This window comes from Zosterops lateralis, assembly GCF_965231275.1.
Source record: "Zosterops lateralis genome assembly, chromosome: 2".
Taxonomy (NCBI): Eukaryota; Metazoa; Chordata; class Aves; order Passeriformes; family Zosteropidae; genus Zosterops; species Zosterops lateralis.
This window is the reverse complement of record NC_139763.1, coordinates 31,709,321-31,733,528: the sequence shown is the minus strand read 5'-3', so window position 1 is coordinate 31,733,528 and position 24,208 is coordinate 31,709,321. Positions and strand designations below refer to the sequence as shown.

Below are 24,208 nucleotides of genomic sequence, written 5' to 3'. Positions count from 1 at the left end.
CTGTGTAGAGAACGTGGCAGGTGCCATAGTGGAAAAAGATGGCATGTGATCACGTAATTAAGGACTGAATCATAATATATGCACATAAGAAACAAATCAAAGCTCCACAGACAAATGACTTCTTCATTTTGCAACCTTGGGTGGCAAGACCAAAGATCTAACAACACTGTTTTACCAGTAGATTGTGACAACAACGTTTTAGGGTAAATTCTTAACCTAACTGAAAAAATCACAAATCTATCATATTGCCTACAAGAGAACTGCAGAAGGGTTTCTTATAAGAGTGTGTAGTGACAGGACAAGGGGGAATGGCTTGAAGCTGACAGATGGTAGGTTTTGATCAGGTATTAGAAAGCCTTTACTGTGAGGATGGTGAGGCACTGGAACCGATTGCTCAGAGAAGCTGTGGGTGCCCCATTCCTGAATAGATGAGGCTTTGAGCAACCTCATTCAAGGTCTAGTGGAAAGTGACCTAGTCCATGGCAAGGAGGTTGGAACTAGATGATCTTTAAGGTTCCTTCCAATTCTATGAAACTGGAAACTCTACATCTACTACACTGATTTTCACTGATCTACTGAGAACATAATTTGGTATTCCATATAGAAAAGGATTATTTACTCACTGAGTATTCTTGAATATTGTTGACAAGAAGGGAAAAAAAAGGAGAGGTGGTTGTAAAATTAGCTTCTAATTCTAGATTTTGATATGAACTCTGTTCTGTTGAGACAGTGAATTCCCCCATTTCTTTCTGCTCAGACTCATGTATCTGTCTATACTTGGTTCTTCTGACTTACTCTACAGTATACCTTCCAGAACCAGGATGCAGAACCTGAACATAAGACACCAGAATAAATATTTTAGGACATTTCCCATATTAGGTTCTATCAAGTTTCTACTGAACATATACAAACTGATCTTTCCAACCTGGTCAAAATCATAGCAAGCTTTAACAGCACCAGTAAAAGCAGTCATATCTTCCAAATAAAACCACAGCTGCCATCACTTTTCAAAATCCTTTAAACACAGGGGTGAGGCCCTAAAACTGCTGGAGGGGAAAAAAAAAAAAATCTATCTGAAGTTTTTTTTCAAACTGAGTAACTTAAAATGTCTAACTGAAGTTTAAAAATTTACCATGAAGATACATTATATCAAACAGGTGAATACAAAGGACTGAAAATCAGCAAACTGCAAATAAGCTTTCACATATGCATTGCAGAACAATTCCTTGCCTGTTTCTGCTGGTCATCTAGGAAAGAGGCTACTCAAGAATGGCATAGACATGACACTGGCAGGATAATTTCTAGAACATATTCCTGCCTGTTCCATTTCTGGTGGGCTCCTCAGATGGAACAAGAGAGATGCAAGCCACATTAACTGCTCTGACCCTGGCTACTGTCTTTATCAAGGAAAACTTCAGTGGATTCTATATATTCCAATGCATGGAGACCCCGAAGAACATAAATGCTTTGTACTTTTATTTTTCCTTTAGTTTTCATTATTTTCTTACAAAGTCACAACACAATAAATGTTTAGATGGATTAGTTCCAATTTTATGAGAACACTTTTCAATTGACATACTTCTTTGTATACAGATGACATGAAACTTATACAAAACACAAGACAGGAGAATTTAAAACATTCACATAGGAGGTATTTAACATCCTGAGATGAAATCTGGTAAATTGGTTAGATATTAAATGGAATTAACAGGATAATATTCCGTTTCCTAATATGCTTGAGACTTTCTTAATGTTCTTGGTGAAGTTCCTTAAGGAACAATCCCTAAGAAGCAAATCTTCAATTTAACAGTGGTATTTCTACTCAGCTGTTCTATGACTTACTTATTTTAAGCTAAACTAAAATATCAAAATGCAATATCTTTTTTTTCTCCCTAGATTTTTCTTGTTTTTTGTTTTTTTTCCCCCTCCAAAAGAGGAACTCCCCAAATACAGCAGACCTAAACTTACCTTTCCACGATCCACTCTGGCCGAACTACTTTTTCTCCTTTCAATTCTTTTATTTTGGCATTTGGAAGATTGGTGGCAATAATGTGAGTTGTTTTTGATCTGGAATAGTACACATGGTATTGGCCTCCATGTAACATCATCAGCCGTCTTAATTCATCAGCTGAGGGATCTATGAAATTAAAACCAGAAATATTCCTGTTTAGTGTCAGCAAATACAGTGAGAAAAAGAACTTTAATTGATAAATATGATGCCATGGTCAGAAAGAGTCCAAACAATTGTTTTACTCCAGAAAAATCTTACAAGTTCTTCGAAGAAAAAATCAGAAAAACATTTTGCAAGAAATGCAGAAAACTGGGTTTTGAGAGCACTAATTCAAAATGCAAACATTCTACTTGCTATGGAGGAGCTTCCCACAATATGGGTGGCAGAAGGCAGGGAAAAAAATACTTAAGTAGATGTAATGTTAAACTATATATAAAAATGCTTTACATCAACATAATACAAAATTAGATTATCTTCTCACCAGAATTCAGGAGAATAGTTTATACCCAGAAGCAACAGAAAATAATTAGTATCAAAGGATTTAGAAACAGCATAGAACTCCTACTATGTAATTTCTGATCTACTGAAGCAGTTAACTCACGCCTTCCTTACCAAGTTATTCTTGAGTTGTTACAGGGAACACAGAATACCTTAAAAACCAACAACTTTTCTCATCTCCTCAACTGCTTTAAAAGGAGTACTTATTTTGCAAGCAGAGGTGGGGAAAAAAAAAAGAAAAAAGTGTTAGCTTTGGAAAATGTTTGCAGTGGTGTCACACAGGCACCAAAAGAGTTGGGTCAACATTAACACGATGTTTGAATAGTGAATCTAGCACAAGATATTAAAAAAAAAAAAAAAAAAGTTGAACAATACAAGAACGAGGAAAAAAAATTAAAGTATACAGTTACAATTCCTTTCTGTCAACTCTCAAAATATGCCTAACACTTCATTATTCCTCTTACTTTTACCTAAAAATAGCACACATTTTCTCGAAGTGTTACCTTTCCTACTCCAGCCTTTTGGACAACCATCTTCTAGAGCTCTTTTTAGGGACTAGCTGCTTGAAGAATACACAAATGCTGGATTTTCACTAAAGAAACTGCCTGCATTAAACAACAACCAATCCAGATGTATTAACAGTCAAACATATCCACCTTAACCTTTTTCAATCTGTTTGAGCCCTGTGCTTAAACCAGCACTAATCTATCTCATAGAAGCTCTATGCATCAGTTACATAATCATCACAACATTCCTGGCAGAGATCCCTGAAAAAGGCTTCTGGGGAGTTTCCAAAAGGTTATTAAGCTGCTTTACAGAAGTATGGGGAAGTATGAACATAAGCATGGTAGATTAAAAACCTTACACCAGCTAACGTGCACTATCAGTCCATCACAGATGGTCCCTACAATACATGTCTTACCTCTTCTCTTGTTCCTCCTTCCACTATCAGGAGGTTCTGTCTCATACATTATGCCACTCTGAGCAAGAAAACTTTGACATATTCTCCCAAATGTAAATTTAAGGCATACAGTTTAACCATCATTAATTTGAAAAATTAAAAATTTAATAAGTGTGGGAGGACAGAGAAAGTTAAAAGGCTTAATTTCAAATAATAAGATCACAGAAACATGGAAAGATCTACATCTATTTCTACAACTTATGTTACATAAGTGATATAGTAAACTAATATTTATATTCAGAATGTAAATCTGACTTTATTGAAAACCTTAATCATGAAAAACAACAGAATATACAAAACATATATACATATACAGTAATTGTCATGTATTTACTTAGCTGCAAATTCATGTGTTTTATAGTTACCTCTACTCAGGATGGTAAACATGAGACAAACACAATACAGATACTTAAAAAAATTAAAGGTTCACCTGTCAAGCCATTGACGTAGATGGCAACTCCACTAAAGATACTCGATGAATTTCCATCCCTCTGTTGTTGTATGGCTGAATCTGACCGGAACTGATCCTCCAACTTCTTAACTTTTGCTGACATGTACCCACCCTAGTTGTTAAATCAAAACAAAACACAACCCATGATGCCAGTCTTGTTTCCAGATGTTTACATAAAGAAACCAGTCAATTTTAAGACTGGAAAGGTAAGCAACATTCCTCCAAACTGAATTTGGTTGACACACAAAAGACATTCTTTTTTCAAACAAAAAATAGCAAATGTTCCGCCATAAACTTGTATCTGCGAGATAACTGCATCTTATTACCAACATGGCAGGATTTATTTCATATTCCTTAATCTTTTTCTTATAAGAAAAAATTATATATATATAAAAATTCTCATAGAATAAAATGAAAGAAGAAAAAAAATTATATTATGCAAATTTGGGTGCTAAATTGGCGGCTCATTGCTTAACAAAACAATTTGGTTCCATGTATTTTCAGTTCTTAAATATACACAAGACAGTAGTATTCTAAACATTTATGTCAATTAGGTGCCTCACTTACTGTTTGTCCAACTACAGAATGTGGTGAAGACCACCATAAATAGTTTTCAAATTCCTTAGTTTATTTTTTAAATGGTGATTTAAAGCTATTCAAGGGTCTGCACTTATTAATAATGAAATTTAGTGATTATTGTGAAGACTTCAAAACCTGGTAATTAAAACACTTCTTTCAAACTTAATTATGTGCTTTCATGTAAAGCAAAAGGCATCCTTTTAGCATGTATAACAAAACTGTAACCCCTTTTTAACCACAGTGCCATTTACCTCTTTAAAAAAAAAAGCCACTCTGTTTTGAACATACCCATATTCCCCATCCATCGCCATCGGCAGCTCGTTTCCGCCATCCGCCCCGCCTCATACTGAAGCTTCTGCAGAGGAAGAACAATGCTTGATCAATTAAATGTTCAGCACTATCATCAGTGACATTTCAGTGATGGCAAGCACTACAGGCCATTTACAGATTATCGCGAAGATTAAATTTTTTCAATCAACTTCACTGAAGTATTTGAGTTTCACAGCCACTCTAGAAATGCAAAATCACACAAAAACCTGATTCTCAGTTTTGTAGTAACACATACTGTGGTTATTGCTACACATCAAAAACCACACATGCACATTTTGCTTTATTCACCCTGAACATAAACTCCTTACAATGTTCACTGTCCATTACCATTTATTAAATTCTTTCTGTTCATCATACATCTCCTATAAAAAAAAAAAAAAGGAATAAAAAAAGGTTCTTAAATACAACTTCTAGCATCCACACAAAATAATGCCCAGGTCACGAACCATCTTTTATTTCCTATTTGAAAACATAGGCATGGTGTGATGCAGGAAACCACCTCCTGGTATTAGAGACTGGATTAGTTTCACCAATGGATTTACAGCTGATTATAAAACATCCAAGCATTTGTTGCTGTAATGCAATACATCACATCAAAGCAAAAAACCAAAGGTGATCTTTTGGTCAAAGAAAAGACAGTGGTTTAAGTGACCTACTATTATCTATAGTTAGGTTTGTGACTTGATTCTTTTTGCTTTTTGTTTGCATTGTTTAATAAATAAATGAAAAAAAAAAAAAAAAAACAAACCCATCAGCCAAATTGCAGTTTTTCTTTATGCAAGACACTTATCCCTGGACCATGAGCTGCACACAGCCGTGTCCCCAGATGAGCTATTAGCTGGCTAGAACAGAACTCCTGGATAGAAAAAGCAATGCTTGGACTGTGGCCAACTGTTCACTGCACCCAAGTGATTCATATTTACTACAGCTGTTGTAACACTGATTTTAGAATATTGATTAATGATGTAGTAAGATCATAAGGTCACTGCCTGCTATTACATCTCTCACTTTTCACCGAAACAGTTCTCTATATAAAAAGACAAAACAGTCTTTTATGTCTATAAGCTCTTAGAGGATGAGGACAAGACTCTGAAACTAAAAAAAAGGTGACTGTCTTAAGTCTTCTATTTCATTAAATATTTAATTTATATTGTTATCCTCCCTAAAAACCATGCAAAACTACAGAAAATACACAGAAGGAAGTCAACTGGTTTTTTTTTCCATCCTTGACTGCTTTTGAGTCTCTGCACTATCCACAGCATTGTCCAGTAGCAAGAGCACAGAAGCTTCACTCAGTCTCCAGCTTACCAGAGAGCATACATAGTTGTGGATGGAGATGACAACACCTTCTGGTTATTTTCCTATCCAGGTCTTTTACTGCACTGTTTTGGAGACTGCCTCATTTATCATATTAACATTCCATTTCTTATGAACCTAGCTGAAAGTGAGTTCTAGCTTTTGTCTCCCTTCTGTCCTAGGGACAAAAGCAGGCATACTCTGATATCCAGTTAAACCACCCTGGATTGCAGGCAAGTTTGATTGCAAAGTAAGACACAGCTGCAGCAAAAGTTTTCAGAAGTACTATTGTTCTCATGGACTACTGCAAATATGCCAAATCAGGCAACCACAGAATTACAGTCGAAGCAGGTAGCAGGTATTTTGAAAAGGTAAGCATCTGTTTTATGTTTCAGGACCTCCACAAACACAGAAAGATCATGATGCACTTGATTCTATGCTAACAGTTACTTGTTACATGATACACAACTCACAAAGACATTTTATGTGCAACTGTGAAGATCAATCACATGCCAAGGAGATAAGCTCTACATCAACATCCAAAACAAAGCAACTCCTTCTCAGATTGCTGTATTTTCCCTCTAGGTACCTGCATTTCTTACCCAGAGACCTATTTCCAGGACATCAGGCCTTCTGAAATTAATTTTTTGTGGTTTGGAGTGCATCTAATAGATACCACAGAACTCTTAAGACACACTCAGGAAAAAGAGAGATGAGCTTAGATGACCATGTAAGATACAAAACTGACTTTTTTCCTGCAGAGGACAGTATATAGTGAAAATGGCTTGATGACTTCTTTCATATGGAAAATTTGTATTTTTCCATAAGCTGAAGTGAAATGTAATTCACATCTATCACTTCTGGCTAAGAAATTCTTGGAAAAACAGAAAAGTGTAAGTTCACAAAAAAAAAAAAAAAAAAAAAAAAAAAAAAAAAATTAATGAAATTGTCTTTTGATTTTTTTAGATACTACAGATATCAGTGTATGACCTCAGAGGAGACACCAGAATTATAACTAATGATTACTCTTTCTCCCTCTTAATAAAGGGTGACAAAGTCTTAAAGGGTGGCTACAAAAATGCCAGAGGGTCTCTCTTCATATGGAGCCACATGGAGACCATAAGAGGCAACAGATAAAAGCTGCACCGGGAAGTGTCATCTTGGTGTAAGAAAAATATTTTTTAGAGTGAGAACAATCAATGAGTGCAATGCAGGGACCCAGCAGAGTCCTCACCTCTGGAGATTTTCATGTTGCAATTGGACAGGGCGCCAGAAAACCTCAACCAGGCTTTTCTACCCATGAAAGGTTGGACTAGATACTCTCCTGGGGTCATTTCCAATCTAGGCTGTTCTATGATTCTAAGACTATCAAAGAGAAAACTTCATACAAATATAAACTCTTGCTCGGAAAAAAAAGAAGACTGTACAAAATGCATAATCTAAATCACCACAACTCCAGTCACTGAGAAGACAGGATTTGATAGATCTTAACTCTGACCCCTACACAACAACCTCCTGCTTAAACTAAAATATCTAATGTCTGAAGAACTGAAGAACTGCCTTCATAAGAGTGAACTTTTCTGAAACCTTGAAACACATTTCATTTTATTCAGGACACTGGAAGGTGAGGAAGAAAGATCTCTACTCTGAAAGTGAAGCAAATTAAAATCAGATTCATGGTTATGTGCCTAGTTTGATTAAAATTGGAAATCAAACAAAACTGCTTAGGTCAAGGTGCTAAAAACATGACGGATCAACTGCTCAAAAGTTGCCTTCCTAGAGCCTGCAAAACAGGAGAAATACCTGACAGTGATTTACCATTACCTAAGCAGATGCAATTTTTGACTCAGTCCACTTAAACTCTAAACACACAGGTTAGGAACATAACAAGTACTGTTAGTACTTCAGTGATTACCAGATGCCTCTGGCTCAAGTCTTCAGGGTCACAGATAGTTTTCTTAATGCTGATATGAAAACCTGGGAGACTAGTTTCTCCCTTTATAGTTCCAGGAACTGAATGATGAACCAAAGTTACTGGGCTACAGAGAAACCTCTCTGCTAAAGAGTTGTCCTTACAGTGTGAATTTTCCCTTGAAAATGAAGGTAACCTCTTACAGCTGCCTTGCTGAAACCTAAGGAATAAATGAGCATGAGAAATATCTTGCACAAGATATATTAAACCAGAGGAAAAGTTAAGCAAGATTTTAAACACACTCACTGGTTCATGAAATAAGAAATGTAAGGATGGCATGATGCTCCCCCTAAAGGAATCATGATGAAGGGATGACTAAGAAAAACACTTAGTAAAGAACCCATGAAGGTGAGAAGTAGATGAGGCTGGGTAGAAATCAAGACAGGAGACTTCAAATAGCCATCACAAACAAGCCAATTTCAGACAAGAGTTCATTTTTCTTGCAGTTCTTTCTTGAAGTATCTAGCTTGTTTCAGAATAGTTTTCTCTGTTTGCACAAATTCACAGAGACTTGGCAAACCACCATAGTTAGCAGTTTTTTGGTTAATTCTAGAGCCTAAAAGACAAGCTACAAAGTGACTCTGTCCAGAGAAAAGCTTTTTAAATGAAATTCAAATGCTTGTATTCTGAAGCTGTGAACATAACAAAATCTTCTGCAATTATAAAAAAGAACCCAAACAAACTCTGAAACTGCACAAAAGCCTGTAAAGATATAACCAGGAACTCTTAGGAATGCATTCCTGGTTTTCCATATAAGAGAAGTAACTTTTCAAGCTAAAAAGTAAAAACTCCAGTGGTCAAAATTAACATAATTTTACCCTCTATCTCTTTCTAGTTCACATATAAAAGGCAAAATCTTATCATTCTCCAAAATAGGGTTAGATAAAATTCGAATTTCTATAGGACAATATTTAAGGCAAAAGAGAAACGAAGCGTTTTGATGCTTTATACATCTCTAGTTACTCAGATATAGTCAACACAGCCAAAGGTATGTAACATCCCTTTGCACCCTGCTTCACAGACCTAGCATTAGACTTCCAAATCCATAACTGTCTAATTCTGTTACTAAAGACTGTTAAGCAAAGCCCACAGATCAGGTAATGGAATGAAATGAAATGTTAAGTGTACATTCTATAAGTTCTATAAGCATGTCTGTGTGTATACATGACAGAGTAAGGAATGTACATCTGAATGCTGATGCTATTATTTGTTATAGTCTCATCTGTAGTACACATTAAGAACTTATTTCTTTAAAGTATTTTAAATTCAGGATGGTGTGATTGTAATACAGTGGCTTTCCATTATTAAAAGCCATTACAGCGGCTTTTCCATTTCCTGGACAGTTGAGATAATGTGGCTAAGGGACCAACCCAGACCAAAACCACAGGTACTATGGGGAAAAATGGTTGGGAGCACAGAATACAGTTCTCAGTGACTGTTAGAAGTGAACATGGTTTGTCATGAGCTTTTTAATTCCTGTGCACTAGTAGTCCATGCTTCTGTCATACATTTCAGCAGTCTCTTTGCCAAGCACATACACAATGCAGAGGTATTTTTGCTACCTCCTACCAAGCAGTCAACTTGAATCTGGCAGAATATAAACTTTATGGCTCTGCCCTACAAGAAAGCATATGAACTATTTCTAAAGACAAAATGAGGCTGCACTGTGACTCAACAAATTACCCTGCCAAAGTTGTGTCTAAACACATCACACAAAATACTGTCCAGGTCATGAAGATCCAGATAATCCAATTTTAGGTAAATGAAAGCTGTATGGAAGTATAACACACTGTAAAAGCTAGTCTGCATTTCTGACCAGAGTTGACATGCTGTCCATTGTCCTCTAATGCAGAAGAACTTGATTAACATATTCACATGCCACAAGCTTATACAGAAGGTGTAACTGCAGTGGAAATATGGGTGTCTCGGGCCACTGCTAATGAGTATCAGAATCTTCTCCTTGAACTGTAGATTGAATCCAGCCCAGCAGGGCTTAGAAGCTTTTTCCATCAAGTGGGTATTTTGTGGCTCATTTGAGTTTCAGGCCTCTACATTCCAGCTCCCACATCAAACTCACCACTCTGCTTGGCACTAGACTTCAAGCTCTTTGAGCAAAGAACTATCTTACGTGTTTATACATTTCTAAGCACAAGAAAGTCCTATTCTTGGCTGAGTCTTCTGGAAAAGAACTGCTGCTACAGGGTAGAAAACGGTTTTCTACCACATATTGAGAAGTGCAGAATCCAGCAAAAAAAACTTAAACAAAAAAAGTAAAAAGCTTTTTTAAAAATACTATATGCTTAAATGCCTGTGATTTCAGACAATTCAGGTTTAGCCCTACTATTCCATATTAAAATTACTAATTAGTACATTGCAAAGCAACTGAATTTTATTCTAGGAGGGAAATAAAGTCTCAGGGTAAAGTTTCACAAGATGCTTGAGTCAACTTGTTGGCCGACTGCTACCAAAAGGGATGATTCTGCTCTTCAGCCTCTGCTGGCCTGACAGGCTTTATCCCTTCTTCCCAGTCTCTGGAGGTACTTCCAACTCACATGACCCCTATGTTCACACTGGTGCTATTTGCAATTCAGCTCACTAAATCAACAGAAAATTGATAGAATTTTATGGTTTAGCTTTCCACAAGCTACATGAAGCAAGGTGAGGTGACTTACAAAAGCATGAGATAAAGCCAAAGCAGACAGGCAAAAAAAGATGAATGGACAGGATCTTAAAATTATCTTGGCAATTTCTAGAAACCCACTATAACCAATGTAAATGTAGATACAGAGATCCAATGAGCTGGTTAAGTAGTGCTGCTTACATTTTCCCCCCTGCAATAAACCAGAGGGATAGGCTGCCTTACCCTTTCCATAGTGTAAGGGCTTTAAAAGAAAGTTATAATCAAGCAGCTCCACATCTTACCCCACCAATCCCCACAGGATAAGCACTCTTAACTACAAGCATCTGTTATTACAGGGCCAACCAGCAAGTTCTGTTTTGCAGTTCAATCTTTGATATTTTAAATGAAGAGAAATTAAATCAGCTGAAAGACACTTGGAACAATAGCTATCCCCAAAAACACCCAACATCACCTCCATGTCCTGTGAGTAAAGGTAAGAGCGGAAATTAGGAAAGAACAAACTTCAAAATCTTGGGCAATTTAAATATTAGAAAAAACACTGAGAAATTTAGAATTACCATTTGTCTAAAATATGAGGATCCGTGGCATTTGCTAGAAAGGCAAAATACCATACAACTCACATAAAACATGGAAAAACTCCCAAGTCCTTTAGAATCAACTCCTCATGAGCAGGTAATGATTCTAAAACTATATTCTGTGCATACTTTCGTTTGAGCTTGACAGCAAAGAAATGATACTCTGAGAACTTCTAATTCAATCAGTCCCCTAGAAAGAGAACTCTTTACTAAACTAATCCAGCTTCCAAATGACTATTTTTGCAAGTCAAAATGGTCCTTATTTCAGATCAGTTTAGTTTACAATCATGGACTAAAACTTTACACACAAGCAACAACTAAGAAATATAAATTTCTTTTGCTAGCTAAACATGACAATAACACAAAAAGCAGCTGTACAGCAGATAACTGTTTATACCAGAGCTGTATAAGACAAAAGTCTTTATATCTTTTCACAGCTAATTTGGGAGTCTGGAAGAGACAATTGTTTTAATTGTCACAACTTGAGGAAGCATAAGCATGAGGTCCAGAAACCAGGATCACTGTACAATCCACACCAGCTTTGAACAATCTGTTTTCAATATATCATTTTTGCTTTTACACTTGACGTTTGAGATGGTTAATTCTTTGAAAAATACAGGCAAGATGGATTTAGCTTAAAACCAACTATCAATTTCCCCCCAGGAATAGCACTCAGTAGCACCTACAGTCCACTTAGAGTCTGTCACAAATAATGGTTTAACTTGTTTTTTTCTTCTGCTTACAGAAGACTGGCCTTCAGTTTCAACATTGCTGCATTTTTTGGTGAAGTCATGAGTCCCTTCAGCCCCTTCAGAGTTCTTCAGTGATGAACAACTTTTCTTCACAAATGCTCATTGCTACATGTACCCACACAGCTCAATTCACTTTTTTAGTTCAAATATCACTTCTTTCACACAAGGGTCCTTACTGCCACAATACAATGATCAGTTTCAGCAAACTTCATCAACTGGCTTCACAATTTCTTTCCTGTGCTTAAATTCTTCTGGGGCTTCAACCCCAAGAGGCCGTGGCATATTCAGAATCTTTATACCAGCTTCTATGTGCCTAGAATCCAGAATAAAAACCATTAGGTGAAATCAGAATAAGAAGCATAGTTTGTGAAATTAGGACTCTAAATAGTAACACAGTTGAAAGGACTGTAAATCACCAAAAGGAAACGCTCTCTTGTACTTGAGTATTCAAAACAATAAACAAGATGGGCTTAGGAGCTGCATAGTCTTCCTTCAATCCCCTCAGTTTAGCTATCTACAGTATTTGAAAAGGGAGAATTATGTCTCTTTTTTTCTTTGAAAGTAAAGACTGGGATGTCAGTTTTCCACCTAATAAATCAACAGAACTTGTTTAGAAGGTTTTTTGTTTGTGCACTCAAAATGACGATTCAGTCCCACAACTCCTGTCTTCCCCAAGCAGCCCATGCTAAGGCATCGGCCAAGAAGTCAGTAGGTAACATAAGTAAACCCATGATCCCCACTCCCAAATAATGAGAAGAGTTGCTGCTGAGTGATTATTTAGGACCTTCTAAGACTTTCCAGGTACAACTGAAACATCCTTGTAAAGCTAAAGAAAAACTTAACAAGGCAGAAAAAGTGGGTAAGTGGAGGTATAATTATTCAAAAATAACTGTAAAATTTTCATGAGGTGATCAAAGCAAGGAATCTGTGGATGCTCTGAATTTATTAACATCAAATTCAGAGGAACTGTGCTTGTGAAAACCTGACAATATACTACTTTCAGCTTCCCCAGACTTCAGCCCAGGAGATGGATGAAGTCCTCAGAAGAGACTCCATCTTTTTGATTGAATTGAGGTATTTGACTATACATCTGTGTATGGATATCTGTATGTATGTGCACACACAACAAACTGATCTTTTTTGGCTGACCAACATGAGTGCTCACTACCCAGCTCTGGCAGTAGTGAATGGCACAGAAACAAATCCCTGCTCTGGGCCAGTGCTGTAACCAGTGTGATGAGAGGGTAAACGCACTTTAACAAGGCCAAGCAAAGGTGCTGCCCCTGGGTGGGGGCAAGCCCAGCATCAACACAGGATGTGGAATGAGCAGATAGAGACCAGCCCTGAAGGATTTGGGGGTGCTGGTGGATGTGAGGCTGGACATGACTCAGCCATGGGCACTCACAGCCCAGAAAGCCAAACGTGTCCTGGGCTGCACCAAAAGCAGCGCGGCCAGCAGGGCCAGGGAGGGGATCCTGCCCCTCTGCTCTGCTCTGGTGACACCCACCAGGAGTGCTGCACCCAGATCTGGGGTCCCCAGCACAGAAAGGGCACAGGCCTGTTGGAGCAAGTCCAGGCAAGAGGCAGGAAAGTGATCAGAGGGTGGAGCACCTCTGCTATGAGGAAAGGCTTGAGAGAATTGGAATTACTCATTCTGGGGAAGAGAAGGCTTCAGGGTGACCTAATTGTGGCCTTCCAGTATGTGAAGGGAGACTAAAACAAAAAGGGAGAGAGACTATTTACAAGAGCATGTAGGGACAGAACAAGAGGGAATGGCTTCAGACTGAGAGCAGGTTTAGGTCAGATATTAGGACGAAATTCTCTCCTGTGAGAGTGGTCAGACACCAGAACAAGTCGCCCACAGAAGCCGTGGATGCTCCACCCCTGAAGTCTTCAGGACCAGGCTGGATGAACTCTAAGCAACGTAGTGGAAGGTGTCCCTGCCCATGACAGGGGAGCTGGAACTAGATGACCTTTAAGGCTCTTTACAACCTTGACTATTCCCTGATGACTCTATGATGACGTTGGGGTTTTTTTAGGAGACGTGCCCAAGGCAGTTGTGCTTTACATTCAACCCAATGTTAACACTGAGCAAGTGTTGATCCTGCCACACTTTTCAGGGAAAACGAGAGAGAAGGCGTCCACTTTGCAAATGGCAGATGACACCAGATACTAAGGAGGGCCCTTTACTCATGTATGGGCAGCAAAACTCGAATTCAACAACTTTCCCAGCAAAAGCACTGAGAACTACAGATTCAGTATTGAAATTGGTAGATTTTCTGTTCAGAGCAGCTTTTGAATGACATCACTTAATTTCAACTAACATTGCATAGTCAAGTTCCCAAATGCTTTTCTGACATTGCCTTTGAAACTCTCGAAGCTGCAAAATCTTTTTTTGAAGTAAAATCTTCACAACATAAGGCTTCTATGCTTAGCCTTGAAGTTCCAAGTTTCTACTCAAATTTTCTACATCTTTCTTTAGTCCACGGATATTACTTTTTTTCATCAACTCAGACCAACAAGACGAGGAAGAATCAGATGAAACTAGCAAGTGGAGAGATCAAAAGAAATGGAAATATTTTTTCATTTATAGCCTAGTTTATTTGAAGATTATCTGACACTGGATACCAAGGATGCTAAAAGTCCGTATCTGTTGAACAGATAAATGGAATAAAAACATATTCTATTTTTTTAAGGTAACAAACTACAGAAGCTCAAAACACAAAAGGAAAGTATTTCAGTGTGTTTGCTTATTATTAACAAAACAAACTTCTGATCTGACCCAACATATTGTAAGTTTCCTCCTACATTCAGAGAAAAATAAGAAGAGCACAGTGTTTCTGTGAAAAATGCAGTTCTAAGATCTTTGGACAAAACAAAAATGCTCTAATTCTTTAAGATGCTTTAATTTAAACTCAAATCTGAATTGTATTCTTGGCCTGTACTGGTTCTAAGTTGGTATTTTAAGCACCTCTGACATAAAACCAGCTACGTTACACTTCAGCTTAGCGGAAACACATCAATACAAAATGGCTACAGAGCAAAAACGGCCCATCCCAATCATATACTACACTAGTAAAACGTGGCCTAAAAATCAACATAGAAGTTACAGGAAGGGGCAACACACTTAAAACTTAAATCAGCAAGAAATTACAGTAAAAAGTCATTACAACCTTACCTCTCCCCTATTATTGGTTTATTAAGAGGATTCTTGGAACTGCTTACCAAATAATGCAATTATAGCATGAAAAGCAAGGAATTGTGACTGAAAAGGCAGAATTAGAGCCGAGTGCTCTAATGTTTCCTGAAAACAAGGAGCAGATTCAGAAATCAGGAACAGTATCCTTTCAATATAGATCATTATTTTAGTTTTTTACTTCAACTGGGAGTTGCATTCAATTTCACAGAATGGTAAAATACACTCACACTACTTGGGAAACTGCACTGATCATTCACCTTACATGCCATGGGGTCAGGGGCTTTCCTGTTTCTAAGAAATAAGAGTAATTCCATTACTTTCTTAAAAAAGCAGCAGCTCCTAGGTTTCCAAAATGGCCTAAGTGGGCTACAACCATTTGTCCAAGGTTCTTGCTAACTCATCGTGCCCTGAACAAACACCTTGATCTGAGTCAGCTCAAAGAGATGAAGTCATGAATGTGGGGGACAGAACTTTATTTTACTTTGGATATTCACTGACAACTAGAATCTGACAAAACATACTGTCAACAGTCCCCAGGATTCTGCCAAAATACACCACATATCTCACCCTGCCAGAAGTCTCTATGTTCTTTGGAAAAACCTTAGAGTAGTTCTTGACCCTACTCTGCAGAGCTTCTGCACTGCCTTCTTGCTTTGGCATTCATATCAACCCACCAGCACTGGCAAGAATGACTCTGCAAAGTACGTGAGCAGTGTCTTCTCCCAAGAGAAACCACCTCTCTTTTCCAGGGTTATTTACTTTCATAAATCAAGACACTGAAGAGATGTGCATTAATTGAGGCAAACCAAATGAGGAGGTTACAACCAAGAACTCCATTACACTGGGACTTGGGTATTTATAGATGGCTGGGAACAGAAAGCAAAACCAAGAGAAGAGTTAACCACAGCATGGCTAAGCTTTACTTCTGCAAGTACCTGAATTTCAAGTCACCAGCTTCAGCACAACCAAACAGGTAGAACATCAAATGGGAAACCTGAAACTTTGGGACAGGAAAGGAATTGCTTTACCCAAAAGCTAACACTGAAATTCAGGGACCACAGACTGCCTAGGCATTTAGACCAAGGAATATGGAATATACAGTCCTTGCAATGGGTATACCAAACTAAAAGTATCTCCCAGGGGAATTCCATGGTCACGGATTCCTTAGCTACAATAGTGGCAGTCCTTAAGCTGATCTTGAAATAAAAGCAACAGGAATGGAAGTTATCATTACAGCCCACAATTCAGGGCTGTTCTGAACACTCATCTCTCTTCTGCAGAACACTGAGATAGAAGCCTTTCCTAATTCTGACTTCTATCTTATGAGCACCAGATATTCCAAGTGAAATATAGAGTGAAGGGACCACAGACACAGCAGGCCCTCTTCCCTAAAAACATTTGTGTGTCCAATTAAAATGCTGTCTGGTTTCCACAACACAGCAAAAACGTGCTCTTGGGGCAGAGCACTACAAATATCTGTTAGACAAAGACACTTCCACAAGTAGACTGAATGACACATGTCTAGGAATTCCTCATGGGGTTTTGCATCCACTTAAGATTTGCTCTCTTACTTCCAACTTTTTCCAACTCCATGGCCACTCTCATTTCTATTTGTTTCCAAGTTTTTCCTCATTTTGCTGTGCTCAGGTAAACACACAGAACTATCACCAAATGACTCTACATTGTATTCTTGAAGAAGGGTTTCAACATTTGGATATTTAACTCCTTTGTTATACACACACCAGGCAAACCTCCTAAGAGCTGACAGAGATCTCAGTGATAATAATATACTCCTTTAATTAAAAGAGAAAAATGTTGAATTAAAATCCTCTATTCTCTATGAAATAAACAATAGCTAACAGATTAAATGGGGAAAGCACATGGCAGGGTCAAGCAAGTTATTTTTCTCCTGCTTGTCGTGGGTTATTAAAAAAAAAGTCTGCGTAATCATATTATTTTTTTCTACCTACTCAAAATCAGATTTAAGTCTTACTTATTTTTTATTAAATCTCTCTAGTAAACAAAATGGATGGTAGAAAGATTGAAAATTTGCCATCAAAATTCTTTCAAGAAGTCATGTGGGTCAAGGGATCAGAAACAACTAATGAAAATTGGCACTCTGGTTCAACACACTATTAGAGAACCAGAACAGGCTGTACCAGAGTGTATGTACTAAATGGACTGGTCCGAGGTTTGAAGGGCCCATTACTAAATAATATACTGAAAAAAACACATATTGTACACAGAAAAAAAATGTACGACCACTTTATAAGTGAAGTTTGAAACACGCTAATGAATTTTTCCTATTAGTGCTTTGCTTTTAAAACAATCTTGCTTCAGGTAGTTTAACATCAGTGAGTCACAAGGCAGGTGTCTGCACTGTGCCTCTACTAACACTGTCCTACCAGTGACCTCCAGTGTGACAGCTTGGGATTATTTACTAACAGGGATTTGGTACATTATCCAGCAGAAGAAATGAACTGAATGAAAGACCAATATGGTGAGAATGGGTAATAACAACAAGCTTGAGGCAAGAGGGCAGGGAATTTGTCAGAGATTTGGATTTCTGTCTGATCTTGGATTTCATTTGTGTTAAATGTCATAAACATTAGTAAAACAGGACTATTCCAGAAACAAATTTTAGCTGTAACTTCTTGCAACTAAATGGCTATTAGGTAACTGTTCAAAACGGCTCTATTTAAGCAACAATTGCATCTAAATGAATAAAGAATTCAGATAATGAAATCACCCCTAGTTTTGCTTCTTTGGACCATGGTGTCAAATTTGAGGTAGGACCTGGATTTTAGACCAAGATGCATAAAAAAAATCAACTCATCTTTTCATTAAGACAACTATTAACACAAGCAGAGGATTCGCCCTGTCATTCTGAAGACTGTAATGTTAATTTCAAAGCATCACTAATAATGCAGCACACAACACACAGACTTCCTATCAAAAACCCAAACGTGCTGGTGATACTACGTTCCTCTTCCTTCTTACGGTTAACGTGCCATTACAGCGCATTTTCCATCAGGGGCTTTTAGCTCAGTATCACAGGTCAAGTCAATGGTAACTGTACAGCAAAAAGCATCAAAATCAAACGGGGAAGGAGTGAAGATGTGAACACATCTGTCCCTCACTGTTGGTAAGCACGGGCTTACTCATCAAGCACAGGTCCTCCCTCTTTCCCTTCAGCACACAGGTTTATACCCAGCGCTATTGCTCAGCAAATACAACTTGTGACAAACACTACGGGGAACCGCAGACAAGATACGCGCTGCTACAGCGCGGGGAGCGTTCCCGAGGGCACGGCCGCGCCTGGGCTTCCCCTCTCCTCCCCCTGCAACCCATTTCCCTGCAGTGACCCCTCCGCGCTGGCAGAAAGCTCTGCCTGGGGGACCCGTGTTGTGTCTACAGCGCAGGCCCCATGTGACAGACACAGATACAGACGCACAGACAGACAGACAGACAGACGCACAGGTGCGGGGAGGGGGCGGGTGACCCGGACACGCGCACACCTGGCGCGCTCCCGCGGCGCCTCGGGGGCGCGCACAGGGATCTGTCCCCGTGTCCCCTTCCGCCCTCCGCGCGCGGGCAGCCGAGGCCCCCCCGGAGCGCCGGTTACATAACGCCGCCCGCCGTTCCCCTTCCCTTCCCCCCGTTCCCGCGCCGGGAACAGAACGGGGAAGGCCCAGGCCGCGGGCCCAGGGAGGGGCTGTGAGGCAGGGCAGCGGCTGCGGGCGCCGCGTCCGCCTCCCGCTCCCCCTCGCGTCCTCCCCGCCTTCCTTCTCCCGGTCCCCGAGCCGCCCCCCGCACGTCCCTCCCGCCGTGGGGCCGCCGCGCCGGGGGGAGTGAGGCGCCCGCTCCGCCAGCCCCGGCACCGCTCACCTTCCGCCGCGTCCCAGACACACATTCCCGGGGGCGCCGCCGCTGCCTCCCGCCCTGCCGGGCCGTGTGTGAGTGTGCGTGTTGTGTGTGTGGCTTCACATCGCGGCTCCCCCTCCGGCACGGACGGACGGACGGACGGACGGACGCACACAACCGCCGCCTCCTCCTCCTCCTCCTCCTCCTCCTCCTCCTCCCCGGCGCCGGCCGCTCTCTCTCTCTCTCTCTCTCCCTCCCTCTCCCGCACCTCGCTCGGTGTCCCCGGCACGGCCCCTCCCCCCTCCCCCACCCCCTTCCCGCGAGCGCGTCACGGGAGAGTCTCGCGCCACCAACCCGCCGCCGCCGCGCGGTCAACAAACGGCGCGCGCCGGCCCGGGCAGGGCCCCTGGGCCGCGGCGCCCCCTAGCGGCGCGCCCGCCGGGAGAGAAGCGCCGGGCGGCGGCGGGGGCGCTCGCGCGACGGGCACGTGACGGCGGAGAGGGGCGGGGCGCGGCGCGAGGGCTCGCGCGCCTCTCCAGGAGCGCGGGCGGGTGCGGCGGGCGCGGGGCGGCGGCGCCCCCTGGCGGCCCGACGGGCGCGCCGCAAGCACGGGCGGGCGGGGGTTTGGTACCGGGACGGAGCGGGGTCGGCACCGGGGATTGCCGTGCCCAGCACAGGGATTGCCGTGCCCAGCTCGGGGGATTGCCGTGCCCACCTCGGGGGATTGCCGTGCCCAGCACAGGAGACTGCCGTGCCCAGCACAGGGATTGCCGTGCCCAGCACGGCCCGCAGCCCCCGCGCCCGGGGACCGCCCTGCACAGGAGGCGGGTGGGGAAGGCCTCAGTGGGGCTGTGGCGGTGTTTGCACCCGCTGGATCCGCCTTCCGGCCGGGGCCCGAGGGCGGGGTCACCGCCCAGCCCTGTCCTTGACCAGGCCGGGTCCTCCTGGATGAACTGGAGCTGAGCCGGGTTCGGGTCACACCACCCTCACTCTAGAAGGGGTTTCTTCCACAGGTGAAAGGCCTGCTTGTTCCCCTTGCGTGCTGGGCATAGGAATAACACCCACTGGCTCCTCCCATGTGGTTCTGCATTTTTAACAGAATCATAGAGTCCTTTCGGTTGGCAAAGGCTTTCCAGGATTGTCACCTCCAGTCTTTAGCCAATTACCACCTTCAACCAAACCATAGCACTATGTGCCACACCCAGTTATTTCTTGAACACCTCCAGGGATGGTGACTCCACCGGCTCCCTGGGCAGCCCATTCCAATATTTAACAACTCTTTCCATGAAGAGTTTCCCCCTGATGTCTGACCCGGACCTACTCTGGCACAGCTTGTGCTGTTGGTAGTTGCCTGGGAGAAGAGAGGAACCCCCACCTGGCCACAACCTCCTTTCAGTACACTGGAGGTACAATGAAGTGTATCTGTGGGGAGGCTGAGAGGAACAGAGGGCCAATTGTGGGGAAAAACATTGGGTCTGTGGAGATTCCTGTACAGGAAAGCAGGTGTAATAGTGGCATGGGAATGTAGGGGAAATAAGACAGAAATACTTAAAACACCAATCTTACTAATTGTGCTGCTTTATGTAATTTACATAAGAATTACTATTGACTTATCCTAATTGTTATATGCAATTTGTTATATAAATAGCAAATAGCCCCAGTCTTACAACTGTGTCCACATAAACAGATCTGCTAGGAGTCCCCACTGATCCTAGGCAAAGCTGCAATTTGGTTATAACCACACCAGTCAGATGGACTCAGACCCATATGGATTTAGTTCCAGGGATGAAGTTGTCTGTCGCTGTAAGACAAGGGCTTACGCAGAACCTTTTCTCCATCTACGTTGCCCCAGTTGGCCTGTTTTGTGACAAATGTTACAGTTTCATTTATTTTTTTCTCTATTTTGCGTGATAACATCAAAAACTTAATGAATGTCCAGCCTTTCACCTGTATCTGGTTACATACTGCTTAAGATATCCATGTAGGATAAGGAAAACTTGAGTTCAGGTCTGTGTCACCCAGCTGAGCACCAGCTGTTGTATCCAGATTGGTTGTTGCATTTCAGTTTGAGAAATATTTATGGTACAACTCTTAGCACCTTCATGAGAAACATCCAAATATTTGACTTTTGCTCAGTATTTTAATGAAAATTCATCTTCACAATGTGGGTGTTTCCTGCCAGAGGGAAGTACTTTATGTCAAATTTTGGAGACATTGTGGCTGGCTGCTTTCAGTCTAATTTTTATCAGCAATTATATTACCTGGAAAAAAAACCAAACCAAACAAATGTTCTGAAAAATAATGTTTAGAAAATATGCTATCTAGAGTATATCCATTTCAGTGGGACAGCATTTTTCAGTTTTGCCAGGAAATTACCAACTCCAGTCCTTGCCAGTCTGGAGCAAACTAACTGTTAAAAGTATTGCATAACTGGATATGTGCATTATTTTTTCTTACAGAGCTATTTCTCTAGGGGGCAGTTGTGGAGCAGAAAGGCAGAAAGACAAGTGGAATAGGGATTAATTTAAGTTAGCAAGAACAGCTTTAAAATGGTTAGTCAATGATTGTATTTTATTTTTAAATAGAAACAGACATATAAGCAAATTATAAGAGGAACCAACAATTTTTTAGAAAGGCATGTGGGGACAGCTATTTTGTTTTGTGAAATATAGCTGGGTAAGATTACCAGTGAAAAAACCTGAAATAGCCATCCTATACTTTCAGCAAAGAATAGATACAGTTAGTTAAAATAGGCCAATATTGGTTTAGCGAGAAACAGAAAACAGAATTAATGTTAAAAAGAGGATAAAAATAGGGAAGTCTAGGAAAAGGGCCAAAAAATAACAGCAGAATGTTATCTTCTGTCTTTTAATGTCCCCACGCTGTAACTCATCTTCACCAGTGAGCTCCTGAACTGACAGAGAAACATCTTAGGTTTTAGTAGCCAGATTGGGAACTGGGTTTATTGCTTAGTCATTGGTAAATATTTACAGGGTGAAGCCTGGTTCGAGCCTGCTGACTTCAGTAAAAGCATTCTTGCTGTCTTCATTGAGTTTGGAATCAAATTTGAGGATGGTGAGAGAGGCACCAAATGTCCAGTGGGACTGAGGTTTTATCTGGGGCATCTCAATGAGGTGTTATTGTTGAGCAGCCATTACCTATAAATCTTACTTTCTGAGCCAAAATCTGCTGCAACTTACAAAAAATATGTCTGTCATTTCAGTAACATCAGCACAAAGGCATTTCCAGGTGAAACTCGAGAGGCTCAGGGTCATGCTACTTGCAGCCTGATAAGAGACATGACCAGGCAGTGCTGTGGCCTCTGAGGGCCTCTGTCGTGACATCTCTGGGTCTCATATTGCCAGAAAGGGCACAAAAAGCCACTGACAGAAGATCCCTCCCCATGCTGCTATTTCTGTGTATTCTTTCTAGTCTCATGTGTTTTCCAGGGTGCTGTTTGCTATCAACGACACACCAACACAAGGGCCAACAAGTGCCAATCTTCTGGTATTCCATAGAGGAAGAAGAAAACTTGGGCTATACCATTGCTTGCTGTTTTGCTGGTCTGCAGGTAGTTATGTTTAAAGGGCGGAGCACTTCCAATTGCTTGGCTCAACCAGAGCCAAGCTGTTTATATAATACAAGGTGTCTTGGCCACCTTCATCCAATCCCAGAGAGGGTCCATAAGGTGAAACTGAACCAGTTGCTGCTCACAACTTTACCATGGCAGTCTCTGGCCTGCAGCTGCTGTAAGCAGCAATCATGACACACAAATAATAAATTCAGAATAACTGCAGTGGACTTTTTCCTTGTGGTATGGTGGAAAGGTCCTTCTCACTCCTACATTCTCCTGGTTCAGGAGCTCTTGGAAGGATCACCTGTGTCAAATTCACCCTGGGTGGGTTCAACTCAGGTTCAGTTCTCAGTAGCAAATTCAGAGGTGATTTTGATTTGGGCAGCACAGGGATGAGAATGGGGACAGGGACACTGAATTGATCTCCGTCTCTGGACCCTTTCATACCAACAGGTTCAGCCTTGTAATTGATTCAGGTGTTTGTCTCCGCCCAGGCCACAGAAGGCTGTTTCGGTACAGCGGTGTCCTATCCCCTATGCCCAGCACACCCGCACGGCTGCCGCGGGCGGCTCAGGCTGTGGCCGTCACTGTGGGGCTGCTCTGTGCGCACACACGCGCTACACCCGCACCCTGCAGCGGCCGGCCGGCACCGGGCACCGGGGAGCGGGGATCGGGGACCGGGGATCGGGGATCAGGGACCGGGGATCGGGGACCGAGGGCCGGAGGGCGGCAGGGCCACGGCCACCTGTGGCGGAGCTGCATTGCGGGCCCGCCCCGCCCGCTGCCCCCGGGCCGCCCTGAGAGCCCCGGGGCCGCCCTGCCCCCTCAGGCGCCTGAGGGAGGGAACGCGCTCCTCTCTGGGGCCGCGCGTCTCTGGCAGGGCCGAGGGAATCGTGAGCGGCAGAGACACATTTCACAACTCCTGCAATGCTGTAGTAACACAGCCTGCTGTAGTAATGCCCTAAATATTGACATGTAAAAGCTGCAGGATTATTGCAGTCGTTTCCTGATCGAGCACTATTGTTTCGTGGTAACCAGTGAAACTGCTGTTGCAAAATCTCATCTGCAGCGTTTGGTTGTAGCATTAACATACCACATATCACTGCCTACCCCTACTTTTTAATCATGATGCCTGTTTTTGTTAACTCCTAAACCACAGTGTAGTCAGATATTTTGAAGTGGAATATCTGTTTAATTACAATTACGATTAATTAGTTCTACTAAGCAGTGCTGCTCTTGCTCTTTCAAGAGGGAAAGAACCTAAGGAAGATTTCTAGCCAGGGATAGAAGTCACTGTTTCTCTGGTATGATTTTTAAACATCACAGAAAAAAAAAAAAAAAACACAAAACCAAAACCAAAAAAACCCACAAAAACACAAACAACCAAAACACAACAACAACAACAACAAAAAACCCCAAACAAACAAAAAAACAAAAAACAAACAAAAAACACAAACAAACAAACAAAAAAAAACAACAACAAAAAAAACCACAAAAAACCCAAA

General features: G+C 41.4%; 1 protein-coding gene across 2 annotated transcripts in view; it reads right to left on the bottom strand.

Annotated features, from left to right (window-relative positions):
* The window catches only part of REV1 (REV1 DNA directed polymerase), a 55,692-nt gene extending 36,397 nt beyond the window's left edge, over window positions 1-19,295 (bottom strand). Inside the window, exons 1-5 of one of the 2 annotated variants that reach the window (XM_083885205.1) lie at window positions 19,154-19,295; window positions 11,297-12,379; window positions 4,789-4,855; window positions 3,901-4,033; window positions 1,969-2,137 (exon numbers count right to left, since the gene is read on the bottom strand). In XM_083885205.1, coding sequence (XP_083741331.1) covers window positions 1,969-2,137; window positions 3,901-4,033; window positions 4,789-4,845 — 359 coding nt within the window. In that variant the 5' untranslated portion in view covers window positions 4,846-4,855; window positions 11,297-12,379; window positions 19,154-19,295. The remainder of the gene's footprint in view (window positions 1-1,968; window positions 2,138-3,900; window positions 4,034-4,788; window positions 4,856-11,296; window positions 12,380-19,153) is intronic. The other variant, XM_083885204.1, reaches the window with a different exon arrangement.
* Window positions 19,296-24,208: the final 4,913 nt, after the last annotated feature.